The sequence below is a fragment of the Branchiostoma belcheri genome, unplaced genomic scaffold, assembly GCF_001625305.1.
Source record: "Branchiostoma belcheri isolate BF01 breed outbred unplaced genomic scaffold, Haploidv18h27 scaffold109, whole genome shotgun sequence".
In the NCBI taxonomy this organism is placed as follows: Eukaryota; Metazoa; Chordata; class Leptocardii; order Amphioxiformes; family Branchiostomatidae; genus Branchiostoma; species Branchiostoma belcheri.
The window spans coordinates 1,088,200-1,116,125 of record NW_017802480.1 but is presented as its reverse complement, the minus strand read 5'-3'; the positions used below and the strand labels follow the sequence as shown (position 1 = coordinate 1,116,125).

Here is a 27,926-nt window from a genome sequence, read left to right as displayed (position 1 = left end):
ATCATGATGTAGTAGTCAAGCGCACTGCCACTCCGCCACTGGAATATTCCGTGGTAGTGTACCAAGAAAATTGTCTTTAAAGTCACTGAAAGGAGGGATTCTCCGAGATGATATTTCTTTCCTTAACCTCTTTAATTGTGGTAAAATTAACAGAAACAACATTTTCATGCCAATATTAATGCACAGAATTATAATAGAACAATTGGTTCCATAGAAAGTGTTATCACAGGTTTAAAATCTGTGTTTCAAATGATTTTATCATGAAAATAGCTTCTCATTCATACTTCTACAGTGCAGTCTCCTTCTGCACCACAATCCTGACATTAGAACCGTTCTGCAACCTCCTCTGAATGTACTGATCCCCCAGCTGGCGGGACAGTTTGATCATGATGTAATAGTCCAGCGCCAGGTTGGTGGTGGAGCTTCCTTCGATCGTCCTCACGAACTGCCTCCTCTCCTGGAAGGAGAGCGTCCTCCCGCGGTAGCTGAAGGAAGAGATGGACCTGGTGTGAGTTCGCGAGGGGTTGGGTGTGCGCGGCCGGCACAGCTTGGTCAGGAACAGTCTCTTGATGTACTTCCTCATCCTGTTGTCGACGGCAACGTACGCGATGGTGTTGATGACACAGTTGGACATGGCGACGGCCTCGAAGACGTAGAACATCATGGTGTTGGCCACCTCCTTCTGTAGGACGTTTCCATAGTCTCGGACCTGCATACAGCATTTAAGACGAGAGATAAGTCTTTAAAACTAGAGAAGTAAGATGTGAAAAGCAAATGCATAATGTTTACCTTCGGACATGGTCTGCTGTGTTAATTCTTACTCAAACACAGTCACATACATGTACTACTAGTGTATGGTGACAGGAGCGGAGCAGATCATGAAATTGCAACATTATCCTTACTGTTTGGAGAAGAAGAAGAAGAGGAAGAAACTGAGCAAAAACAATATTTTTTCCTTCGGTAAACACAAATTTCAAAGTACCAGGTCGTAGACGTGTGAGGGCCCCAAGCAGATGATGAACGAGAAGACGAGGATCACGAGGAGGAAGCTCTTCCGTCGGGACCGCTCCACGGCCTTGATCTGGAAGACAGACGAAAAATGCATGATGTATAAAATGCACATGGACATACCAACTACTAAGTACCTAATACCAGCTCAGAAGAGAACAAGAAATAGCCATGCTTTCAAGTACCAGAATTATCAACCAAGGATTGAGGTGTTAAGAATTCATGCAGTCGGTGCGTTACGCCGAAGGACGGTTATACGTATACCGGCTATACAGATACAGACCTGCCAGCCGCACTGGATGCCCGGGATCTTGCGCCACCAGACGGTGCGGACCACCAGGAGGGAGCAGACCACCATGATGATGGCCGGCACCGCGAACTGGACCACGAAGATCAGCAGCGACTTCGCCCTGTACGCCACCTGGAAGGAAAACTTTGTCTTAATGGGAAAAGAGCTTTCCTTCAATTGGTCTTCAACCATTGCCGGACTTCGCATGGACCCCTCCAGGCTGGTTAGGCGCACCCTCGAAGCCTACGTGTGCGGAGGAGACAACCCTCCTGAGGGATCTCTGCTTATGGATTGTGAACACTTATCATTTGAACAGTTAGCTAGACGAGCAGGAAACAGGCGGATGTGGAACTCTAAAATCAATAAGTTAAAATGACTCTGTGCTGTTAGGCATGTAGCAAAAGACCATGTGGTCTGAAATTGTAAAACATACATACAACCATTGCCGACAACATGGAGACTGGGTGAAAAACAACAGTAGGGATTCAAACTCGAAAGCATTTGTCTCCACTCATTGGTCTACACGTAACAAGACTTGAAGGCCACTCCAGCGTGTGATTCCGAAGGCCACTCTAAGATTACGGATTACATGAGCAACATCTCTTCTCCGTAAGTCAGGAACATCATAATTGAGGCAAGCTTGCATAAGAACTGTTACTCTAGCAACTGTCAGGTATTTCACTACTTTTCGTCAGTGACTGGCTTGTTGTGTGGCAAGCTTGACTCACAGCTGAGACTGAGGACTAACCGATCAAATGCAAGAACAAGTGATTCCGGTTCTACAGCTGTGACCAAACACCCGTACCTTCTGGTCGATGCTCCACATCCTTCGGCAGTACGTTCTGACGTCGACGCCGGCGTAGTTGCCAGTGTACGGCGACAGGAAGTCGTACGAGTCGTCGGAGGACACGTTGTCGGCGCCGGTGAGGAAAAACAGCTCGTCGTAGACGTCGCCGATGTCGCCGAAGTGGAACTGCACGGTGTCAGAGAAGATGAGATCAGGGATGGCCAGGAGGAGCGAGGCGAGCCAGATGAGCAGGATGGGGATGTAGAGCCGCTTGGTCGGCTTGCGGGACCGCAGGCTGGACGTCACGGCCAGGCATCTGCAACGGGAGGCGTTTGGGTGTTTAGAAATGTCTATTTATTACATGATTCCCATTTCTATCTCAACCTTTATCACAATATATGGCGACAGCTTATTTTTATGCCTCCACCAACGCAGACAAGCACACGGACAACAGACATACTCATTTTCACTTTTAAGTAGGGAAATTCGTGTAATGTGCCTTTCCCAAGAGTACAAGATCGGTGCCATGGCAGGGTTCGAACCTGGGACCTGTTGGTTTCGAGGCGAAAACTCCACAGTTACGCACGCGACTCCACACAAGAAAAGCAAAAGAAACAGATGTTTTTTTCTGCCTCAGATCACTATGGTAGCTGCTACAGGGGCAGGATTTCGCCCAGAGAGGTAGATGACCCCATTGCTTGCTGGTCGAGTTATCACTGGGACGACAAATGAACCAGTTCCGCCCCAGTAACACATAATTTCCCCCGGCAATGAAGGGTCACAAGGGAAAGCATGTGGTAAATTAAAGGGTAATAATGGTTAGATCAAAGGTTAGGTTTCGTGGCAACACAAATCGTCATCTTTCGAGGCGGAATAGTATATACATGTACCCTGTCATGAACTTTACAGTTGAATATGCTACGAACGTTATTTTGTTGGCAAAACAGCGTCTTTGTTGCGTAGAATGTACAGTTTCCAATCCTAACAGAGATATTATGTTGCCAAGGGCACAATTAAAAGCTAAATGGGCACCACCATATACGCCTATTGCTGTCGCAGTTTCAACCTTTCAGTTATGCGCTTCAATCTTATGTACGGCCATCCCTGTCTGGGCTAGCCTATGGAAAAGAATGTATGGGATTTGGTGCCAGATGTTTGTTGCCAAAAGCAACGACCAAAGGACGCACAATTTGTAGCCATCTTTTTCATTACCTGTCCATAACGTCTCGCGGACCTACTTGAAGGATTAGGCCATATACTTTCACCCAGGAAATCCATCCATAAAAGAGACCCACTGGGCGGACGGTCACATTGGTCACTCCGCGTCTGTACCATTTATACAGTCTGTACTACTCCCTGGGTAGCTTTTAAAGTGATCTACGAACGGTATCTTATATGCTGCATGACCAATAAAGCTAGATACGTGCGTGCCCAAGAAAATTAAAACGTCAGTTTTGGAAACTTAGTATGGGCGATTTGGCTAGAATATTTGAAATTCGATTTCTTGTATTTGCCCGAATGTGTCTGAGAAATCATGGAAGCTCCATTACCATGGTAACATCCGAAGTCGTGAGTCATCTGTTGACCATTTAGGCATTAGTCTTTCATAACGCCACTGTACAGCTCTTTTGTATGTACTTTATGTAATTTTTGCCTGCATCTAATTGCTGTATGTAATGTTTGTTATGTATGGAGCACAGCATCAGCTGAATTTGCTGCCCAGTGCTCCTCGCGTACTACCTTCGCAGGTTGAATAAAGATTTTAGAAAGTCGTGAGTCTAGCATCAGCTCAGGTTCACGTCAGGACATGATAATGGTCCGCAGGTGGTGAAGTGTATCCTTCTGCCATATGTAAAAGGCCCTTGAAGTTGCTTGAAAACAGCTTAACTACATGGAACAATGGAGAAATGGGGATTGACGTGTTCCGTGTCCATCTCAATTGCGTCAGAGACATTTTTCAATTTTGTATGAGGCATTTGGACGTATCTGAAACCTTTGAAGAAAATAGATCCTTCAACAATATGTGAGCGGTTTTGAATGGGTTTTCAATCAATCAACGTAGATGGGAAAATTAGCTAGGATGCTTTGTTGGCCAAGTCTAACTATACAATTACTGCACTTCTGTTTGCTATATGCGTCATAGATATTCTGTACAAGGTTATATGTCACTGAAACTTTGGACAAAAATAGTGGGTAGGCTGGAGATGTGGGTTCAATGCCTGTCTTGACTTTGTGTCTTTTGAAAGTGTATTCTACATTTCCATCACTCCACCCAGGTGTGCATTTTACCATGCATAAGAACGGGTCAAGGTAAGGTACAGCTCTGGGCCGATTGCTCAGGTGTTCATCAGGCTAAATTGCGCCTTAGTATAATACCTGTGATTTGTGTAAATGAACACTCCCCACCTGCACTTCAGCAAACGTACAGCACATCTAGGAGCAATTAGACAGCAGGGGTAAATACGAGGTGGATCTTTTCCGAGACCACTTCACCATTATGCAGATTCAGCACCAAAAACAGGAAACTGGACCTCTTAACTGCCTTAATTCCCTCTTAACATCAGAAGACAGCTGGGCTTCTTTTAACAGATGGGACCCAAGAACAACATACTTGACACAAGCTGATGCTTCAGATGTGACGTACGTTTCATATTTTCGTAACAGTTATCAGGCTTCAAGTGCATCCTTTATTGACTGAAGTAGGGAAACATGCTATCTACCGTTTGATTCTGTTTTGAATTGAACTGCATAAGAACAAATTAGAAAATTAGACTGGGAGATTTGCACACGCTCCGACTGTGTTTGGAATTCTTTCTTGAAAAGACTGGAATGAACTGGACCCTGCCTGCTCTAGCTGTCAACATATTTTGTACCACCTCTTTGGTGTCATATTTCGCTCCAAGCGACAGCTATGCGATAGCTACAATCATATGTGGATTATACCGGCATATCACAGAACTACGCAGCGTGCAATTGACAAGGCTTCCGTCTCAAGGAAACCATCTCAGACACTGCAATCAAGTCTTGCAGCAGCTTTACAACTACTTGAAGTCAACTGAAGTCGGTTGCCCCTGGTTACCACGAATCCCATGTTTTAATACTGACGAACGTTGGCTTAAAACTACATTAACATGTTGCTAACTCAGAAGGAGGCTTTTGGGCTTCTTCCAACAGATGCATGGGACCCAAGAAAAGCATACCTAACTCTAGATGGTGCTTCAAATGTGACGCAGATTTTATATTTTCGATGTCATTATTCGCTCCAAGCGAGAGCGATGTGATAGCCGCAATTACATGCAGATTACACCGGAATACCACAGAACAGCGGGAAATTGTTTTCCGTCCCAAGGAAACATTCCACACACGTCACACCACAATCAAGTCGTACATTATTTTTCCAACTGCTTGATAGCGGATCTAGCCGGTTGCCCCTGGTTACCACAAATCCCATGTTTTAACAATGACGTACGTAGGCATCCGATTACATGACATTATATGTCTTATCCCACCCTGTCATTTCAGATATCCTGTTGTATTTTGTTTTGACGGATGCTAGGGAGAGCGTATGCGACCGTCAGTACGGAGAGGATTATGCAAGAAAATTCATTAATGGCATTGTCATCTTAAAATCTTAGCCAGATGAAACAAGGATTAACTATGTTGTGTACTTAGTATCAGTATATCAGTTTTATTTAAAGATTGACTGGCATGCCACATATACATAAATGACATGCGACATAAAGTCTGTCAGATTTTCACATGATGCTGCACACATTATCAATCATTAAAATAAAAGTTCATCAAAAATCTTGAATTAAACATTATGGCCATCGCCTGTACTAATGTCTCAAAGTGTGGGTGTTGGCTGCTTGCGCCATTTACATGTCTTATTTCCGATGCCCTGAAGGTCTCGAAGTAAAGGAAATGAAAAGTCTGTTGGTTACAACCCCTCTGGCCATGAAGTGTGATTTGGTTTCGCATGTACGTCACTGAGCTAGCCCAACTACTGGAGATTCATGGAGCATGTAATAACATATTAAAGAAGTTACCACTTAAATTGTCCAAAACTGCCCAAGGAAAAGAGAAGCAAAAACAGGAAACGCATATGTACGTCACTGAGCTAGCTCATCTACTAAGTACGTCACCAAGCTAGGTGATAAAAGGTGTAGATAATGACAAATTAGAGAAATTACGAATCAAATAACTGATGCACAAAACAACACGTGGCGAAGAAGGTTAAGGACACTTTATTGATCAACACGTAGAAAGACCCTGATGGAGCAAAGGAATTTGAAGTGCAGCTCCCAATTGTGCAGGTAACATAGACTACATAGCAACAGAACTAAATAACATGAAAACTGTACACGTAGAACTGCGGGCTATGTAGAAATCAATAAGGGTGATCAGGTTGCTAACATTCAGGTTCTGACACCTAACGGCACGGCTCAAGTGTGCAGTGTGATGGAAGCAATAGAAACATTTCAAGGTGCGCGACTTAATTTTTGAGGAGCATATGCTCCCAAAATGTTAGCAGGGATGTTTTGCCTCTAGTCTTAAAGGCAACATCCTGGGATTCAGCACCAAGGACAGGGCGATGTTGCCGCTGGCCACTTTGCAGACACGTCTTAGTTTGAATTCAAATTATACCCTACGTTGTAAGGTATTGAACCCACGCTGTGTAAATACGCTTAATGTGACGGATGAGCGATTTTACAACAGTAACTACCTCTGGTCTGTCTTTAAAGGTCTAGGACGAAATGAAAGGCTGGAATCTGCATTGCGCCCAGCAAGAAATTTGGTCGTAATAAGAGAGACACGTTAAAGCAATTTTAGTTCAAAGCATTTTCATGGTTGGTTACTGCTTTGATAATGGTGTTTGGGCAGTAACCACCTCTGGTCTCACTTTTAAGGTCGAGGACGATGAAGGCTGGAAACTGCCGTGTGCCGGGCTTGCAAGTTGGCCGTTATAACAGAGAGAGACGTTAAAGCAATTTGGGTTCAAAGTATTTTCAGGATTTGTTGCTGCTTTGATGGTGTTTCTACAGTGACCATCTCTGGTTAAAATTGAAATGTCAAGGATGGAATCTGGCGTATGTCTGTCGAGCAAATTGGTCGTAATAAGAGAGAGAAACGTTAAAGCGATTTTGGTTTGAAAGATGACTGCAAAGGCCAGTCCGTTTGTCTGGCCGCGTACCTGCAAGCGTAGAAGAAATACTCCAGATCCTAGCGCCAACCTTTCAAGGATTCTGATGTATAAAGCCAGGGCTATCAGACTTGACAGACTAGTAAGACTATCAGACTTGTAAGACTAGCACAAAGAGATAGGCTTGCAGACAACAATATACAGTATACCATACACATAGCTTCAGGGCAAATTTGCATGTGGAGACTTTTACAAAGAACAAAGATCTTAATGACCAATGAGCACTCATACGCCCAACGTTTTAAAACTGTAGAACGCTGCTCCAACTCAGTAACTAAATGATGTACTTGAAGCTTGATAACTGTTACGAAAATATAAATTTGAAACACCATCTAGAGATAAGTATGCTTTTTTGTGTTTGAAGAAGCCCAGCTGTCTTCTTCTGAGTTAGCAACATGTTAATGTAGTTTGAAGCCAACGTTCGTCAGTATTAAAACATGGGATTCATGGTAACCAGTGGCAACCGGCTTCAGTCGCTTTCAAGTAGTTGGAAAGCTGTTGCAAGACTTGATTGCAGTATCTGAGATGGTTTCATTGAGACGGAAGCCTTGCCAATTGCACGCTGTGCAGTTCTGTGATATGCCGGTATAATCCACATATGATTGCGGATATCACATCGCTGTAGCTTGGAGCAAATGCTGACATCAAAGGTGGTAGAAAAACATGTTGACAGCTAGAGCAGGATGGGTCCAGTTCATTCCAGCCTTTTCAAAAAAGAATTCAAAGCAAGGCCGAAGCGTATGCAAATCCCCCGTGGAATTTTCTCATTTGTTCTTATTCAAAAAAGATTTAAAATACCGATATCGAGACATTTTTAGGATTCGTTACTGCTTTGTCGATGGTGTTTCACATGCGACGATGTTGCTTATTGCATTCGTTCTCAATAATAGTCGGTGAAGGACGGTTTATCAAACAATGGCTGAAGCGTGCCCAAATCTTCCAGTCGAATTTTCTCATTTGTTCTTAGTAAAAAGATTTAAAACACCGATATCGAGACATTTTCAGAATTTGTTACTGCTTTGTCGATGCTGCTTATGACATTCGCTCTCAATAATAGTGGGTGAAGGAAGGTCTATCAAACAAAGGCTGAAGCATGCCCAAATCTTCCAGTCGAATGCTCTAATTTGGTCTTACATAAAAAAAGATTCAAAGCCCACTCGAGGGCACGTTACTGCTTGTTCAATGGTGCTTCACATGCGACGATGCTGTTTATGACATTTACTCCCAATAGGAGTCGGTGAAGGACAGACCTCTAGTATTGCACTCTAGTATTTGTCATGCCCCTCGATCAAGAGGTTACATGTTCGTTTCTAATCAGTTCTTATTCAGAGAAGATTCAAAGCACAATCAAGCGCTCGTTGCTGCTTTTCAATTGTGATTATCCAAGTCGCTCTCAGTGATATTTCATTGCGAGTGGTGCCCTAGCGCTTATAACGAATCAAAAGGTTGCGAGCTTGAAGCCTAATTTACCAGTTGCGGTTCGGTGATTCGATCTGCCTGGGTTCTTTGATGTGGTCAAGCTGTAAATCTCTAGCCTGGATGTCAGTCTTTTTATCTTTTGAAGGGGCTGAGAGAGCGTACTAAAGTCAAAAAGGCTGGCATCGAAGCTAGAAAGCTCAAAGCTTAAGAACATCAAAGAACACGCCGAGCATGTGGATAATAGAGAGAAACGTCCCGGTGTGCGATAGATAAAAAGGAGCGGAGCCCGGGGAAATTACTGCCAACCATAGCAACCATGTCAACCAAAGCTTTAACAACTCCTGCAATTAAATGTGCAAAGATTGAGTGTAACAAGTCGTTCGGTGTGATATAGCCAGCTGCCGCCGCGCCGCGTGCCTGCGAAGCTGGTGTGTTACGCCGAAGGGCGGTTATACCGGCTATACTGATACTGATACAGATACAGAAACCATAGGTTACTTGATAAAAACACAGCGTGGGTCCAATCTCTCACGCCACACGGTAATTTAAGTTCAAAGTAAGACGTGGCTGCAAAGTGGCCAGCGGAATCAATTCCCTGTCCTTGGTGCTGAATCCCTGGATGTTGCCTCTAAGACTAGATGCAAAACATCCCTGCTGCCATGTTGGGAGCACATGCTCCCCAAAAATTAAGTTGTTCGCCTTGAAATGTTTCTATTGCTTCCATCAAAACTATCAGGCACTATAATTTAACTTACCAAGACAAGATCAACCCACAGGACAGAGACAAGTGGCGGGGTGCCATCAAGCCCCAGTTGTCAGTGCAAGCACGTCTAACCCTCGGAAGACGGGGAACAACAGACGATAAATCGGAAAGTGAGTGAGTAAGTGTGAGTGTAACAGTCATATCATGACTGCATATTTGCTTTCTTGCAACATTGACCAAACACCCAACGAAAACCGTGAAAATATCCTGGATTTGCGCAGGCGCAACACGTTCAGCCGAGGTGCTTGCATGTTTGTATAGGGTCGTGTAAGGACACAGAGGGCGAGAGATGTCAACCCTCTCCGTAGAATCACTTCATTCATGAATTCAATCCCATTACACACCTAAAGCTTTGAACTAAACAGGATACGCAGAAACCAAATCTACGCATTGCCATATTTGGCCAGTAGTATGTTCCCCTTGGCTGAATTATAATTCCCACGTCATGCATTCGTTCAAATTTACGCGTAAACAACTTGGCAGCAACGGAGACGTCCAGACCAGGTGCCCCGAGAGGTCTATAAATTTCCTCCTACCAAAAGAAGCTTTTTCTCAGCCTACACAGTAGTTGCGACACCGCTTGCCTCGGGTAGACGCCAATATTCTTCCAAAGAAGGCGTCATGTTTTTTTTTTCCTAAACGTCATAACCTTTCTGCTAAGCACGTTCATAGGACGATTTATTTTAGAATGTACGTACATGACCGGAGATACATCAAATGTTGGCAATGTTTTCCTGAAACGCGTTTGGGTATATTGTAAGGCATTGAACCTTCATCCGTCAACAGTACCTACCAGCTAACTCTCACTCGGCGTCTATATGGGGTCGTAAAAACAGTGGATTATGTTTTTCCAATATCGCTGGAAAGCAAAGTGTCTCATAAATAATGTCAGCGGGAAGAAAGAAGTGGTGGCTAGAGGTGGCAAGTAGGCCTGTAGGGCCAACTAAGCCCACCTCAGACACTTCCGTACCTGGAAGCAGGTTGAGGAAATGACAGTGAAATTGCGTCTTTCAAATATTGGCAGGAAGTATTCCTAAGTAAAGTGAGTCGTAAATAACTTGTGTAGATGATACAGCAGGTAGACGTGGTGTTTGGAGGCGGTACCTGGCACTTCCAGTCGGTTCGCTGGAGTCAAGAACACGGCAGAATATTGAGGAAATGGAAGCTATCTTGGTTATCTTCACCCCTCAGAGGGCCTAGGGCGAGACCGGATGTACAAGACTCTTCTGAGAGCTTTTGCTAGGGGCCAAAGGGCTAGTGGCATTGCGCTGGGTATCACTTTGGTGGTTGGGTGTCGGATAGAATATCAATGAAACCTAACCAGATATCAGGAGGGATAGACTGGCCGATTGGAACAAGAACTGACGCAATTTTTTACCACGCGCAAGCGCTAATAAACTATTCCTTTAGAAAGAACTCTAAATCATGATACATTACAATTGTACATCTAAGACCAGTCTTTTTAGTATTAGTCCAATTTAAGTCAAGAAGTTGACCAATTATTTGAGTCACACATCGTCATCACAACTGACTATTCCCATCTTGGCCCCCGGTAAGCTTTTTTTAAAGGCATGTCTTGGTCTGATATTCCAACCTATCCACTTCAAAGGCTTTCGATATATAATGAGCTTCCATGGAGATCCTCTGGGCAAATAAGTAGCAGTTTTTTTACATCCAAGGGAACATCTGCCTTAGCAGGAGAACAAAAAAAAAAGGTTGGAGAGGGGCAAAGTTAAAATAAAGACGAAGATAGCTACAGAGATGTAGCATTAAAGATTCCAACAACAGGTCAAAGTTCACCCACCTGTCTATCGCCATGGCAACCAGCGTGTTGGTGGAGACGTAGAGGCTCACGGTCTTGATGTAGTTGACGGCGCCGCACATCTCCGTTCCGAAGACCCAGTCTTCGCTCCGAACCACGTAGTAGTCGATGTTGAACGGGACGCACAGCAAGGCGGTCATCAGGTCCGATATCACCAGGTTTACTAGCAAACGGTTCGCTCTGAAAGAAAGAAAATTCCAACGTTATTATATAGAAAATACTGGCATTATAGGCAACAGAAAGGTATTTTGGGTCGTGGACCTTCTTGGGTCTTTGCTCTAAACCACGTGGTAGTCAATGTTGAACGGGATGCACAGCAAGGCGGTCATCAGGTCCGATATCACCAGGTTTACCAGCAGCCGATTCGCTCTGGAAAACAAACTGCAAGTTTTGGCATTGCTGTAGACAACAAAAGAAAGTATTTGGGGGCTGTGGACCTTCTGGGGTCTTTGCTCTAAACCACGTAGTAGTCAATGTTGAACGGGACGCACAGCAAGGCGGTCATCAGGTCCGATATCACCAGGTTTACCAGCAGGCGATTCGCCCTGGAAGAAAATACTGACATTTTAGACAAAAGAAAGTATCCTCGGGCTGTGGACCTTGCAAGGTCTTTGCTGTAAACCACGTGGTAGTCAATGTTAAACGGGACGCACAGCAAGGCGGTCATCAGGTCTGATATCACCAGGTTTACCAGCAGCCGATTCGCCCTGTAAGATAGAAATCATTATCTGGTATCAGTATATTATGGACAAGTGTTTTGGGCCCAGGTTTTTGCTCTCTAAACCACGTAGTAGTCGATGTTGAACGGGACGCACAGCAAGGCGGTCATCAGGTCCGATATCACCAGGTTTACCAGGAGCCGATTCGCTCTGGAAAACAAACAGCAAGTTTTGGCATTGCTGTAGACAACAGATTTGTTGTGTTTGGATCGTGGACTCTTTAGGTCTGATATCGCAATGTTTACCAATAGGTGATTTGCTCTGAAAAAAAATTGCACCATTATTATAGACAATAAAAAGACGTAATTTGCATCTGGGCTCAGGCCCCTTGTTATGCCCATTCCATGCGCCCTGCCTATCTAGAACTTCTGATTTTACCCTATTTCAACATTTTCCTGCAAACATTGGTCCAATTTCCAAGTACCCAAGGTGACCAATTACTTGAGTCACACATCACGCTCCATCACACAGCTCTTCCTATCTTGGCCCCTGGTCAGCTTTTATAAAAGCATTTCTAGATTGTTTTCATCCGGGCTGCTCGTCTAGAGTGATACTTTCGGGGCCTTTGACCCTTTTTAAGTTTTATCTAAGTACTTGCCATTTTGTAGAACATCAGCTTTCGCAGTATTAAGTTTAATGACCACTTCTGTCATGTTAGATCATGTTATAATATCATTCAGTCGTGATAACCAGTCGTGCAGCTACGCACACGATTCCCCAAAGTCACAATTTTCCAGATCACCGAGCCTGCGTGATTATAATAGGCATCGTGACACCCATTTACATTGACAAAGATTTGATCTTAGATTCTCAGAACCCCCTAGATACTCCAGTGGGCGTCTGATCCACTGGACATCTGCTGGTAATTTGATCATATCAAAGAAATCATTGGAAATAAACCGGCATGTTTAATGAAAGAGACACGGTTCCGGTGAGTAGTGAGCAGCAGAACTAATTGGATACAGGAAATAGAGTGGAAGATAGAAGATGTGAAGGAGGGACTGAACTCCATGTCAAAACGTTTAAGTCGCCCAAAGCGATTTCGGGACAGGAAAACTGGATGTTCAAAGTCAATTTTTGGGTCATTTTTTCTGACATAATAACCCGCTGAATCATCCCTAGCCTAACACAAGTTATAGCATACTGATACCTGATAGGCAAAAATGCGATGCCGTGGTTACTTGCTTCGTCTCTTAGGCTAGCTCTAGCGGTCTATTTGTGGTACCAGAAAATTAAGGGACTCCTCACATAGCTTAGTTGTTTCTTGTCTATTTCAAACGCTTCAAGTATGAAATGATAAAGAAAATGTGCTAAGAAGCTGCAGTAGATGTCAACACCAGCCAGGTTTCCTAACGCAGATTTCTTTTGCTGTTTTGCAACCCTGAAATTGCCCTGGATGGACAGCGAATAGATCAGTCGGCCCCCGCTGCCTGTCAAGTCGTAATAAGAGGATCAAGGTGCCAGCACTTGACTTAAGCCCGTATGAGACGGGCAGTCGGTAATAGGGGCCTAGGGAAGGCAAGACCTCGACCTTTAGGGTGCCCTTAGTCTCTAATGCAACTAACTCCGCCATCATATCTCACTCTGCTCTTCGCCATTTTCTTCTATACCTCAATTTAATAGTGAATTATATTTTCTAATTGTTCGACAGTTGGGTCACCACAGATGATCTGACAACCATTTTTCCACTCAAGCAGCTGCAAACGAGAGAGTGTTGGGAGTTTAGAGATGAAAGTAGGCAGTGGCCTATATAAGCACGTAATATATATTATCACCTACATGTAATAACACCCTTCTACAATCATCAGTAGTATGTAGATGATAGGAATCATGTATTGAGCTACCATCGTAGGCATCTAATTTTCAGTCTCTTTGAAATTGAAATCACCACCTTCTCTCCTGTAACGGGTGATCCGTACATAGATGGCATAGTTGATACATAGAGATAGTAGCTGCGGCGTGCTGCGCTTTCTAAAACTTAACTTCCCGCTGCTATTTATTTCTATTCGGGCAGTGTTTCGCGTTTGATCTTTCAGACGCCGGCGGCGTGCATGTATTTGCCATCCAGTGTGGGTCAGGACCAGTCACATAATAATCTCCAAGCAGATTCTGTGGGGCAAGGGGAGTCTATATTGTTCTCCTGTAACAATGTTGGAGTCGTGTGGTGCAACGGTAGTGCGTTCGGCTCGGGACCTAGAGGTCCAGGGTTCGATCCCCACCCATGTCACCGATCTTGTGCCCTTGGGAAAGGCACTTAACACGAATTTCCTCACTTCACTCAGGTGTAAATGAGTACCTAGCTTCGGTCAAGGACGTCCTTCGGATAGGACTTAAACTGGAGGCCCCGTGTTTGAGGAGAGCCACACCTCGAGCACGTTAAAGATCCCACCACACCTTTCGAAAAAGAGTAGGTGCATGCCCCGGTGTGCGATGGTCCAAAAATACTACAGTGTAGCAGAATCATCACCCCTTAACCCCCAAGACCATTGCCATTGGCCGCCCCCCCCCCTCCCCCGTGGGATAGCCAATGGTCACAGGAGGCCAATGAATTCAGGTGGCCAATATAGACTTCCCGTGACCCACAGAATCTGCTTGGACGGACAATTGTTACTTGAGGCCAATGGATTCAAGTGGCCAATATAGACCCCCCGTGACCCACAGAATCTGCTTGGACGGTCAGTGGTTAAAGGAGGCCAATGGATTCAGGCGGCCAATATAGACCCCCTTGCTCCACAGAATCTTCTTGGAGATTAGTCACATTCTAGTGAGTCGTGGCGATCGCAAACGTTTCTTGGGGCATTTGCGCATGTATCATGAAAAATCCAACTGTCTTGTTAAGGAAAAAACTGTCTATAAAGATCATTGTTGGCTGTTGGTTCTATCACAGTCTGCTTAAAAATTCTACCGCATCAAAATCGTACGATGATCTAAGACCAACCGTACCGTCACTTTTAAAGGATTAGGGCAAAACAGCTTTAGAAATTAGTGGTATGGTACGATTCTTCCTCTGGTTAAGAGATGCCATCTCTGTATTTGGGCCGATGTTCTGGTGTAACCTCTCGTAAATGTTATTCAAGATATCGGGAAGTCCCTGTTAGGGCTCAGCAGTCCATCATGATATCGGTTTGATTTGATTTGATTTATTAGGCTGTATAAAATTACATACAGCCAGGATGCTATTTTAAAGGGTTAGCCTTGGTAACTGGGCAACATACAATATGCAATAAGAACTGTTGGCGTTACAATACTCATTCAGATACGTTAACAGAGGTAGCTTTTTTCCTTTGGGATGATATGAATGGGTCAAGCGGCGGTATACCATAGAAGGCAAAGGGGCAATAGTCATACTCGACTGCAGTGAAGCATGCCGCATGCTGCTTTTTCAAGCAGCTGCAGCTAGCAGTAGTGCTTTGGGGATTTGGCTTAAGTTCACTTTTCAACCAAGCACACCGGGTCAATCCTTCTCTTCTCTATACATGAGGTTTGATACCTGAAGGTCTGAACAGCACAAGGGGCTATCGAATTTACGTCCCCATCCGAAGGGAGGGATGCAATCCCTTACAGTCCGATGCCAAGCCGGGTTTGGAACCTTCGGTATTTTTTGTTGTTGCGTGCGGCCCAGCCGTGCTCAGGTTGTGTTTTGCCGAAAAGCATTTTATTTTTAAAGGTTGACAAATCCAGATGCAGACTTGTTTGTTTTCTGCTTTTAAATGTTCAAGGGTTAGGTGTAACAAGTCGATCGGTGTAATGTAGCCAGCTGCCGTCGCGCCGCGTGCATGCCTGCGAAGTTGGTGTGTTGCGTCGAAAGGCGGTTATACCGGCTATATAGATACAGATACAGAAGTGCAACCAAGGACGTTTTCCCTGCAACCAAGGACGGTGGAAGCGGACACAGTCTAACCAATTCGTGATATCATACGCTTTCTCATATCCGACAATTATCCTACGCAGGGCCTGAGGGCAACAAACGTAAAAAAACATAAAGATCCATCCAATCTATCGGAAAATCATCCCGTGCGTAGATACTGACAAGGTGGTAGATTTAGCCGCAGGACATCACAGATAATGTTCTCCATGTGACGAAGGTATATTGTGTATTAGAATGTACTTTGGGCGCCGAAGGAACATTTCCTGGCTAAGTTAACGACCGTTATGGTGGAGAGATGCTTCGTTTCTCGTGATGGAATAACACGCAGGATGAAAGGCTAAAGAGAAGTAGATTTAGCTGTTGTTGATCACTATCTACACACAGATAATGGCTGACGGGGAACGTTAAACTGACGACAAAAGAGCACAATGGCTGTTAAGGGGAGAAGGGGGCTTCTATTCTTCTGATTGTATTGCACGCAAATTTATAGGCTACAGAGAAGTGGGTATGGCGTTACGTCGAGATGGAGCAATGAGATTGGACATCAAAGGGAAGAGGACTATGATTTAACAACAGGAGAAAGGACTCCCAAAGGGCAAAACTCCGATAAGGAATATTATTCTTTTTTTTTTATTCATTCACATAGAAAAAGGTACAAAACATGGTGGTACCGCACTCAAGTGGAAAGCACTTATGTTTACGGAACCACTACATAAATACATATAATAAAGAAAAAACAAACGCAACTTTAAGACAGGCATAAAAGTAAATACAGGAAAATTCAAAAGCGCAAGTCCGGTTTCCCACCCAATGATAAATGATGGCAAAGAGAGGACACAATACATAGATAACACACGGGGAAAATTGAAATCTTTTAAAAACGTTCTGATGTGCCCGTGGTGATAAAGTTTTGCGTAAGTGATAATATATTGGTGTTGACAACTGATGAGAATGCGGTACTGCCACGGAGTAAAAGTTCAGTTTTTGCGTTGTCAGAAAGAGTTGTAAAATCTAGAGTGTGTCCTATGAGACTGGATAATTTGCCAAGGAGATATATTTCACCAGTGGTGTCGACTCCAAAACAAGATAAAACAAAAATATTCGCCGCGGTAAAAAGCACAGTTGGTTGCCAATATTCAATTTAATATTAGATTTCAATTCAGGCCAATTTAATCGGACCATACCACAACCCAAGGCCGCACGCAACTGATGAAAGACCTCGTTTCTGGGACCAGGAAATGCCCTACCGCCGTGAAACAACTATTCTCTGACTTTTCCAGCCGAGAAATGTACGCATTAATATCGATCTAGAAAACATAGCTGCCTCTTGGCGACATCAAACGGATCTATTTCGGAATCCGGTAAGCCGTCCTTGCCATAATGTGCGATGTGTCTTTTGCGTCCACGGGCGTCGCGGAGGCGAAATATGGCTGGCATATGATGCCGTTACATGGCATTAGTGAGAGAGACTCACGTCTGGGTCTTACTGACTGCAAGTTTTATCTTTTTGCGGGGGCGGTCAGGCTTCTTTACGGCGTTGGCCAGTGAATAAGATAGCTCAAAGTCCACTCTCTTAGAATTAAGATGTACTGGGTTTGAATTCCCGATAGGCCACAATGTTTTACTGTTGGGAAAGGCGCTTTACATGATATGGTGCAGCTTCGGTTAGGCACGGTAAAGACCTTACCAGCTAGAAAAGTTTGAGAGAGCTTAGTCTAGTAGAAGTTATTATGCCACAGGCCCTGACGTAAGGGAGTTCGTAAGGGAGTTTGTGTGTGTGTGTGTGTGTGCCTGTGTGCGTGTATGTGTGTGCGCCTGTGTGTGTGTGGTGTGGTGTGGTGTGTATGTGTGGATGTATGTATGTAATATGTATGTGGTGTGGTGTGCATGTGTGTGTGTGTATTTATGTATGTGTATTTTTGTAATCTTTAAAGTCGATCGCTACTTAAGTACTCCTTTTCATATGCTCTAGGGCCCTCTTAAATCGAGAAAAACAGGAAATTTGAAGCCAATTCGGCTTCAAAGAGACGAGTACACCGATTTTCCCCCCTGACTCGTTACTCGTTTTTGAATGACGCACTTCACACTCTTGTCAGGAAGAAAAGGATGCTTCATGTGATTCTCGGAGGGTTGATTTCACCACCAAGAAAGGCAAGAGAAACACTATCCAGGCAATTCGTGACCCTCTGATCTCAGATGGCCACTGATCTGACGACAGAAATAGCCTTGTCTAGTAATACAGGTCGGCAAGTCAAGGATCAGACTGGAGGCCGGCTCGGAAGCCATGTATATGCGTCAAAGCGCGCGAGATCGCTCTTGTGAAAACCAATTAACCTAGAAGGTGAACATGTAGAGATCAATGTTACAGTAGTATGAAGATGGCAGCCGGTCATAGAAACGCCGGCTCTTGTTAATGCTTAGGTCACATTTCCAAACCGGGGCCCGACCGGGCTGTCTTTTGTAACGAAAAATATGGTATAAAAGACAACAACGCACAAAACAATTAAGAAATATCATCAATGGAACTATTTGTGTATATTCTTGATAAAAATTGTTGATTTTTCGTTAATTGAAGCAGCCCGGCCGGGCCCCGGCTTGGAAATGTGACCTCAGCATAAATAAGACTGGAACTCGTTGCCACCAAGCACAGTTGAGGCATCATCACTAGAAAGCTTTAAACAACTCCTGTAATTAAATGTGCAAAGATTGAGTGTAACAAGTCATTCGGTGTGATTTAGCTAGCTGCCGCCGCACCGCGTGCCTGCGAAGCTGGTGTGTTTCGCCGAAGGGCGGTTATACCGGCTATACTGATACAGATACAGAAGTGGTTGTGAATATATAGAGAACTTTGCTATTCAATTATTCTTCAGTCATTTTACACATGTACAGTCACATTGACGTCGGAAAATGGAGCTGCACAAAAAAAAATGGAATTAAACAATGGTGATGAATGCCAGAAAAGTCTGGTAAAGGTTGCATTACGCAAAAATCACTAGAACGAATGAGACTAATCCGCTTAAGTCTCGGCTTTTGGTAAATCTTGCTTTTCGTGCAGTGACCCATGTGTATTAAATTCCATATGGTACCTATTGGTAAGCTATTACCGGATTATGTCCTGACGTATTTGATGACGTGTTTTGTAAGATCTTAAGGTGATAACACCGTTTAGTGTGCGTAAAAGTGTTGCAAATCCGCCCAGTAAAGCTATACTGTTCCAGTTTATCTCCTAAAGCTTTAAGCGTGCATTACCATTCTTACCTGGTATTCAACGTTTGGTGAATTCTTAATGCTTGGGTTAATGGGGAAAACGATCTAAGGGGGACAAACAAGAATGGCCACAACGGCTAGATAGTACTGGTTTATATATTGGTTTTTTTTTTTTTTTGACTATGTATCAATGACCAGATGGTCCTTATGTAGAGGTGGTCACTAGTACAGGTTTGACTGTACATCAATTGCCAGGTGGTCCTTATGTAGAGGTGGTCACTAGTACAGGTTTGACTGTATATCAATGACCAGGTGGTCCTTATGTAGAGGTGGTCACTTGTACAGGTTTGACTGTACATCAATTGCCAGGTGGTTCTTATGTAGAGGTGGTCACTAGTACAAGTTTGACGATGGCCTTATGTAGAGGTGGTCACTAGTACAGGCTTCACTATTTCATTATGTACAGGTGGTCAATAGTATATATCAATGACCAGGCGGTCACTGGTACAGGTTTGACTGTGTATCAATGGCCAGGTGGTCCTTACATGTATGCAGAGGTGGTCACTAGTACAGGTTTTAACTGTATTCCTCCTCCGCACTAAGAAGTTTTCTAGACACAGTTTGATTTAATGTTTACTGGCAATGGTTCCCCAGACTGTGGTGAACATTTCCTGTTGGCGACTTCAACATTTGCTTCTGTGTTTTATCGATCAAACACAGCTTGCAAAAGAGTCGTGGGGGCGACTACATCTACCTGTACCGTGCATGTGGCAACTGGCTTACGGACTTACCTGATATTACCAAAAAGCAGTTACTCAAGCAACTGGATATGATTTTGGAAACGGTCAGGCGTTTCAGATAGTATCCACTAGCTTTCGCCAGTGACTGAGAGACCAGAGGAGAAATGCAGGTTTATGAGCACAAACTATTACCTGATATTGTACTGCCTAAAATTGATGGAGCCAACGGAATCAGTATCATCATGATAGCCTATTAGAAAGCATAACTGTGTCAGGATAACTGACTCTCAAAGCCTGCTAGTCTGCTCAATAGATAAGCGGGGGTGGCAGACGCAAATGGACTTACATGACATGATGTTTTACGACAAAGGACAAACGTGGAGCAGATCATAATTATCTGTCAAAGCAGACTTGTAATGGCAGGGGACATGGGTGGATTCTAGAGTGTTCTGTCATTAAGGAATTGATATGCTCATATTGGTATGTTACTTTAGGGCGGTTACACTGGGATATACAGATACAGAAGCTGGTGTGTTACGCCGAAGGGCGGTTATACCGGCTATACAGATACAGAAGCTGGTGTGTTGCGCCGAAGGGCGGTTATACCGGCTATACAGATACAGAAGCTGGTGTGTTACGCCAAAGGGCGGTTACACCGGCTATACAGATACAGAAGCTGGTGTGTTACGCCGAAGGGCGGTTATACCGGCTATACAGATGCAGCAGCTGGTGTGTTACGCCGAAGGGCGGTTATACCGGCTATACAGATACAGGAGCTGGTGTGTTACGCCGAAGGGCGGTTATACCGGCTATATAGATGCAAAGGCCGGTTTGTTACGCCGAAGGGATCACAAATCTCAAATGGTGAAGTACGGAATAAAGCCATTGGAGACGAGAAGAAAACTTAAGTGGTATGGCCACGTTTCATGGTCATGGGGACTAAGCAAAAACATCATGCAAGGAACAGTCCAGGGAGGAGGAAACCGTGGTAGGCAATAGAAAAAAGGGGACGGCTATATTTGCCGAGAACGGACCGACACGACACTAAGTTAAACGTTAAGAAGAACACAAAATCAAGAATGATCATCAGTATCAGAATATCGATGCACGTTCCGTAGATGCCTTCCAGTATGGTTTACTCCCACGGGATGTTTGGAGTTCCTTGCAGCAGGGTTTGCGTCAGGTGGTTATTGATCTGCAGAGTCAGCGCGGGTAAAATAATGTTTGTGCAGCCGCACAGATGGGCTTACATAATACATGTACTGTACGGGGCAGGGCCGTTAGGGGGAAATTGCGGTTATCTTTCATCAGTGGTAATATCATTGTATCACTGACTCGCAGTTGGTTTTGCGCGCCTGAGTGGCAATTGCAATAAAGTACACAAGGAAGTTTACGGAAGGAAATACAGTAAGGCAACAGATGGCAAACGCTGTACAATTGAAATACTGTGGAAGAGTATTTACCAACTAAGAACTTTTGTGGCATCCTGATACACATTGTGCTTTGACCTGCAAAAGACGATCTTAATGTGTACTTTTTGGAGTTGCAATTAGTACGCTTTCTGCAGTTGTTATTTGCAATTATGTATGTTATGGATGAAATCCAGGGAGACATTCATTCTAATCTAATAGACATCTAATAAAACGTGGAACATCAAACACTGTAAAATTACGAGGAGCGAAATAACATCTGTATACCGACACAAATTGAATGGAACAAGATTGGAACAGGTCGCGTCATTGTATCCGTAAGATCATCTGTCATCGGTTTTAATATGATCAGTCGGATGAAACAGCAGACTGCAGGTGCCCTCTCATGCTTTTAATAGCAACTAATCAATGCTCAGCTCGCAGCCCTGCTCTTACTTGCTCGAAAGAGCGCTAAAATGAAACGCGGCACATTTAGAATTCATTACTTACGGGGTGACTTGGAGCAGTGATAAACCATAAAATACGGTATGTAAGGTATCCAATGCATGTAGATGTTTAAGTGGCTACATGCCTGAGTAAAGGTCTTAGCGTTACTGGCGACATGGTAAGAATAGTAAAAGGACGCAGATAAGAAAATAGCTACCTAAGCATGAAATAACACAAGTTTGGCTGGAATCTACATGCATAAATGGAAAGATGAAATTAAGCCATCTTTGCTAAAGCGGAATTTCTTAGTACATTCCTGGATCACAGTATAAAAGCAGACATAGTACAAGCAATGCCCCCATGGTAAAGGAAAAGGTAGTCATATGACATTTTTGAGGTACATTCTGTAGGTACATAGAATGTTAGTCCACTGTGTCTTGGTCACGGCCACAGCCCCAACCAAAATGAGGTAATAACCCATTTTCACCAAAAAAGATTGCGAGAAATCCATGGTAGAGTACAATGTCAGGCTAAAAAGAGAAGAAAAAGTACGTTGTTGGTGTGCCCTCAAATCCCCCAAACCGAAATCAGGTACCCATTTACACCAATCTGTATCTGTACAGCCGGTATAACCGCCCTTCGACGTAACACACCAGCTTTGCAGGCACGCGGCGCGGCGTCACCTAGATGGATTGAGGAAAAATCTCACAGCAGATGCATTCTAAAACTACGCTAAATGAATGACAGCAAACCTACCTCGTCCGCGTGCCCTCGAAGCGGCAGACCACGGCCACCAGCAGCGTGTTGCCGACGGTACAGACCAGAAGGATGGCGGCGTACACCAGCCCCAGCAGGACCCTGGAGATGTACACCTTAGCCAGGAGGTCCTCGACCGTCGGGATCTGGAAGGCCGACGGAGAGAACCCGCTGAAGTTGTAGTAGGGCAGCTTGGTGAAGTCCGTCGTGTAGTTCTGATCGTCGTCGTCGTACACGGCGTAGTGTGCCATGCTGCTGTCTTCCTCTTTCTCCCTCCTTGTTTTTTGGGTGTACAAGTACACTAGTCCACCTAAAACTCCTCTGGCTCTGTTCTCGTAGGAGAGTACGCTATTCTACTATGATGCTGAATATTGGCGGAAAACTGACTGACAAATATGCTCTTCCAAAAACGCGCCTAAGGAAGCAATCTGGCCAGGTGCTGATCCCTAGCTCGACAGCATAAATCGCAAACAAATAAACTGCCCCACGCCCACTCTGAGCACCGCTGGTGCCACGGCAAGAGAGCTTACCAAAGCAGCTGCTTGGTATGGCCAGATGCGGTCCAACCACCGGTATTTATGTACGATCAGCCGTGGCCACGTCACCATTCAAAATCGACCAATGAGAAAGTTAGGATGTCCCGTCAGCCAATCATGAGCCATCAGGACTGGGAGCCAAGTGACGAAGACTCAATGAAGACATACACGATCAAGACTATATTTCCATCAACAACAAGGGGCAAGGGAAACATATGAAGCATAAAATCTTCAACATATTTTTTACGGTAGCCAAGCAGTATCCGGTAGACAAAACAGTCTCTAATTTCTAAAAGTCTAATAGGCAAGACAGTACACTGGGCAGGCTGTCAGAAAATGAATAAAATGCAAGAATACAAGAAGGCGCTAGAAAGTATCTTCCCAATCAGCTCCTGGTTGGAGATAGCATTTTATTTCATGGCTCCTGTAGTTTCTTTCGTGTCGACCTAACACCTTTTGGTGTACACCCCAAGCAGATGTGTAGGCTACGTCTTACTTTTGACGCGTTTTATTGAGCTGTACTGTACTGTATATTCTATACTGTTATCCGTTTTTCCGCCAAACGGATGGCTGGATATTGCCCTGCCAATGATACCCATCATCGGTCGGCTGCTAGCACGCTACGCAGGCTACTGCAAATTTCCTCCACTTCCCCTTGTTGCTAGCAAGGTCAGGGATCTGTTTCGCCTGGGGTTGCACTGTCTTGTCAATTTGATACTGTCTTTCAGTCACCAAAACCTCTGCTTGTAGATTGCTTGGACCCAGTATTTTCTAATTCTCACGACGGCTGCTTGATGTATAATTCGCCTGACCCACTTGGAACCACTTATTCACGTGCAATCCCAGCTTCCTAACATAACAGGAAATGGGTCTTACAAGATAAAATCTTAATTGAGCAGCCCTGGGGGATAGATGAGTTGAATTTCACATGTCTTTCAGTGTCATACGACCACCGCCACGTGCCTACGAATCTAGTGCGGTTATATAAATACAGATACAGGATCATGTTTCGTCTGTTATTTTGCTGTTTTGGTACTTGTTGCTGTTTTGTTATTATTATTTGCCATTGTATGTACCCTAAAACTTCTTTGTCAGTGGTGGGGCTAAGATTAGCAACCTGCTAGAGCTGCCCACCACTGTGTCATGTGCGCTTCTATGCTGCTCAATAGAAAAAAATCATGTTTCATATGTGAAGAGGATAGATGCTGTAGGCTATGGTAGATTTGACAGGTCATTTAGTATCATATACGTACGTGCCGCCACGTGCTTAAAAAACTAGTCCGGTCCGGATACAGAATCATTTTTCTTCTGTGGACAAGATACATGTAGATGCTGTAGGCTATAGTAGATTTGTCAGGTCGTTCAGTGTCAAATGACAACCTGCCGCCACGTGCCTACGCAAGTAGTGCGGTTATATAAATACAGATACAGAATCATGTTTCATCTTTGGACAGGACAGATGTTGTATCATCTGTATATGTATAGCCGGTATAACCGCCCTTCGGCGTAACACACCAGCTTCGCAGGCACGCGACGCGGCGGCAGCTAGCTATATCACACCCAACTACTTCTTAAACTCAATCGTTTCTCATTTAATTGCAGGAGTTGTTTAAAGCTTTCTAGTGATGATGCCCCAACTGTGCTTGATGGCCTATTCTGTAGACTATAGTAGATTTGATAGGTCAGTGTCATATGACTACTTGCGATGCCGCCACGTGCGTACGAAGCTGTGGAGAGGATAGATACTCTAGGCTATAGTAGATTGGACATTTCGTTCTGCGTAATATGACCACTGTACCAACTGACGCACACGCACGTGCTTACAAAGCTCACGTGGTAGTGCCAATTGAACAACACACTCAGATAGAGAAACAAGATTCTGAATTCTTCCATCACGTTAGGCAACTGATGAGCTACAAAAAAAACAACATCAGACCTTGCATATCATTAAAAAAACATCAGACCTTGCAAATCATTCAAATGTTGTTGAGGCCATAGACCTTCGAGGGCCACGGAGAGAGAGAGCTTGTACCTCGTTTCAGGCATTTGTAAGCTCTTGGTGGTCATTGAAAGGTTGTTGAGACCACTGAAAGGCCACCGAGAGATCACTTGTACATCATTGCAAGGTTGGTGGGGGTCTTGGGACAATTAATGACATTTGTAACACCACCGAAAGACCTTTGGGAGATTACTGGAAGACTTTGTACATCATTGAGAGGTTGTTGGGGGTCTTGAGACCATTTAAAGACCGTTGGAAGACCACTGAAAGACTTACACTATAGAAAGATCTTAGGAAGACCTTGGATATCAATGAAACGTCATTGGAAGACGGTGTGTGTGATTGAATTAAAGGCCATTGGAAGACCCCTAAGATCATTGAAACTTCGTTGCGACCACAAAGAAACCTTTGAGAGATTGCCGAAAGATCCTGTTCATCATTGAGAAGCCTTTGGAAGACCCTGGACGTCATCTAGACATAGTTGCTACCATTGGTAGACCTTGCGGATTACTTCGTTCTGCCTAAATGACAGTTGAGAAACCTTTCAATATTTTAAACCTCAACGGTATCTTATTATCAAGCGGCAAGGCCTTTGAGAAATTCCCCTTTAAGGTTTATTCCCCTCGCCTTCAATCAAATTATCGAGTGGTATCAACTGAACCGAAGCCAAAGCTTCTCTCCAGCCTTTGAAGTACGGCATCCCCCCGTGGAGAAGAGCTCAGATTTCGTTTCAACCTTGTGTTTTGCACATACGGTCTGATAAATATGCTAATCGTGTTATACGTGTGGATGGCCGGAAGATGGCAAGGTAGTTTTATGTTTAGGGTTGTTGACTTCTCGAATAGTTAAGTTCTGGGTAGGAATCTTTAGCAAGCTCAAATGTTGTGCTCTTCGGAAGGCATGTAACTCCTCACACGACTCACGTGACAACGAGTACCTAGCGTCCTTTTGGGTGGAACATAGAGCGAAAGTCCTTTGTTGTGGAAAAGCCACACCTCAAGCACATTTTCAGAAGTTTTCTCATTTCTAGAAGACTATAGCCAGATGCGATTTTTTATTATTTTTCTCACGTTGCAGCACGTGTGATGTGCTGAACATGACAACTTATGATACACCATTGCCATATCTTATGATAAGGTTTTAAGAATTTCATTGCTCCTGAGGCTTGTCAGCCTGCCATTGCCAATGTAATTATAGCTGCCTGTCTTTTCAACTGTTTGTACCACCTGCCTAACTACGTTCAAAATCTGACATTTCGCATTACATGTAGGCAGAGAAGCACAAAAGATGAAAAGAAAAAGCCATCGCCAGATGTGTTTCTTAACTACTGATGTCACTTTGATGACGCCGTTTTAACCGTTATATAAGCACTGCTACTTGTTTACTGCTGCTTGTTTTTCAATATCTCAAGATATGTTTTTGACATTTGAACAAAACAAAAAAATTAGTATCCCTTGTCGAACTAGGGAACTAGACGAACCATGTACCAAGCTCCATATGTCTATACATTTACAACTGCCTTAAAGTAAGAAGCGAGCTATAAAATAGTTCACATCAGTCTTTATAGTTATAGTAAGTTTTCGCTGTAGATGTTGCTCAGGCACGGTTCTGGATAGTCCACGCGCATCCGGATCCAGAACCGTACCTGGGGCAAATCTAAGTTTTTGAATACGCGGAGACTATCCAGAACCATGCCTGATCCTAACCCTGACCAATTTAGGCATGATACTAATTAAGTACGGTTCTGGCTACAACATGGTCTAATTTCTACAAAATCCCTCCTCCAGTGATGGTTACATGATGTACAACCCCCGGCCCTTCACAGTTGGCGCAAGTTCTAGGCGTGCACTCAAGTGTGTAATTACCTCTACACGCGTCTGTATTTTAGGATCTTAAACCTCGCTTATGCCATTGAGAGGGAAATGAATCGTGCAATTACAGTCAATCAGGTTCCCTGAAGGTGTAATTAACGACTTTTCACGCAGACAAACGGTGTCAGAGGAGGCGGTAATGACATGATGCCTCTCCACGTGCCGGGCACCAAGCACAGTTGGTGTTGTGGTTAGAGTTGTTGGCTTGAATCTAAAGGTTGTGGGTTCGAATCTTTCGCAGGCAGGCCCCAATATTTTCTCACTCGACTCAGGAAAAAAGAAGAGCAGTGTTTGGCAAAGTGGTCTTGTGGTTAGAGTTGTTGACATACTAGTAGAATCTGAAGTTTGTGGGTTCGAATCTTCAGCAGGCCCCAATCTTTTGCTTCTTATGGGAAGGACGCTTTACACCTATTTCCTCACTCGACTCAGGAAAAAGAAGAGCAGTATTTGGCAAGGTGGTTTTGTGGTTACAGTTGTTTCTCTGTTCGAATCCTTTTTAATGGCTGTACTTGGAAGGAGCATTTCCTCACTGGGCTCACTGGATGAAAATGAGTACCTAGCTTCGGTTAGGGACGTCCTCTTGCATGGGATCTAAAGTCGGAGGTCCTGTGTTTGATGGGAGCCACACCTCGAGCTAGTTAAAGGGTACCAGATCCACCACACTTATGAAAACAGTAGGGGTTCATCCGGAGCTTCATCCTGATGTTACATACTGTACGTGTCTATTTACGTGAAGGATTCGCACCCGGAGAACAAAATCACTTTATTCCGCCTTTCGTGACGAGTTCACGGCTCTTCCTGTTGATGAAACAGCGAAATCCTGTGGCGCAAAGGATTTGTACATCCGCAGTACAGAAACAGGCACTTCATGCATCCATTCATCTGCTTCCAACTTCTTCTTTCCGCAATCATTTTATTTTATTCTAGACAATGTTTTTCGTGTAGTTTCGACTGAACGAAAAGTTGGATTTACCAAATATATATATGGTACCAGTAAAATCTGGTAACGTTTCCTTTCTTCTTTCTTTATTTGCAAAATCATGCCTGAATGCTAATTCCATGTACAGGGCCAAAGAAGTAAAT

At 44.0% G+C, this 27,926-nt stretch overlaps 1 protein-coding gene across 1 annotated transcript; it reads right to left on the bottom strand.

Moving 5' to 3' along the window:
• Positions 1-286: 286 nt before the first annotated feature.
• LOC109481126 (prokineticin receptor 2-like) lies at positions 287-23,009 on the bottom strand. The gene is made up of 7 exons (XM_019783621.1): positions 22,438-23,009; positions 11,274-11,471; positions 2,233-2,400; positions 2,103-2,139; positions 1,292-1,429; positions 983-1,081; positions 287-709 (listed from the first exon to the last, which is right to left on the bottom strand). Exons 1-7 carry the CDS (start codon positions 22,686-22,688, stop codon positions 287-289), a joined length of 1,314 nt encoding a protein of 437 aa, XP_019639180.1. The 5' UTR covers positions 22,689-23,009.
• Positions 23,010-27,926: the final 4,917 nt, after the last annotated feature.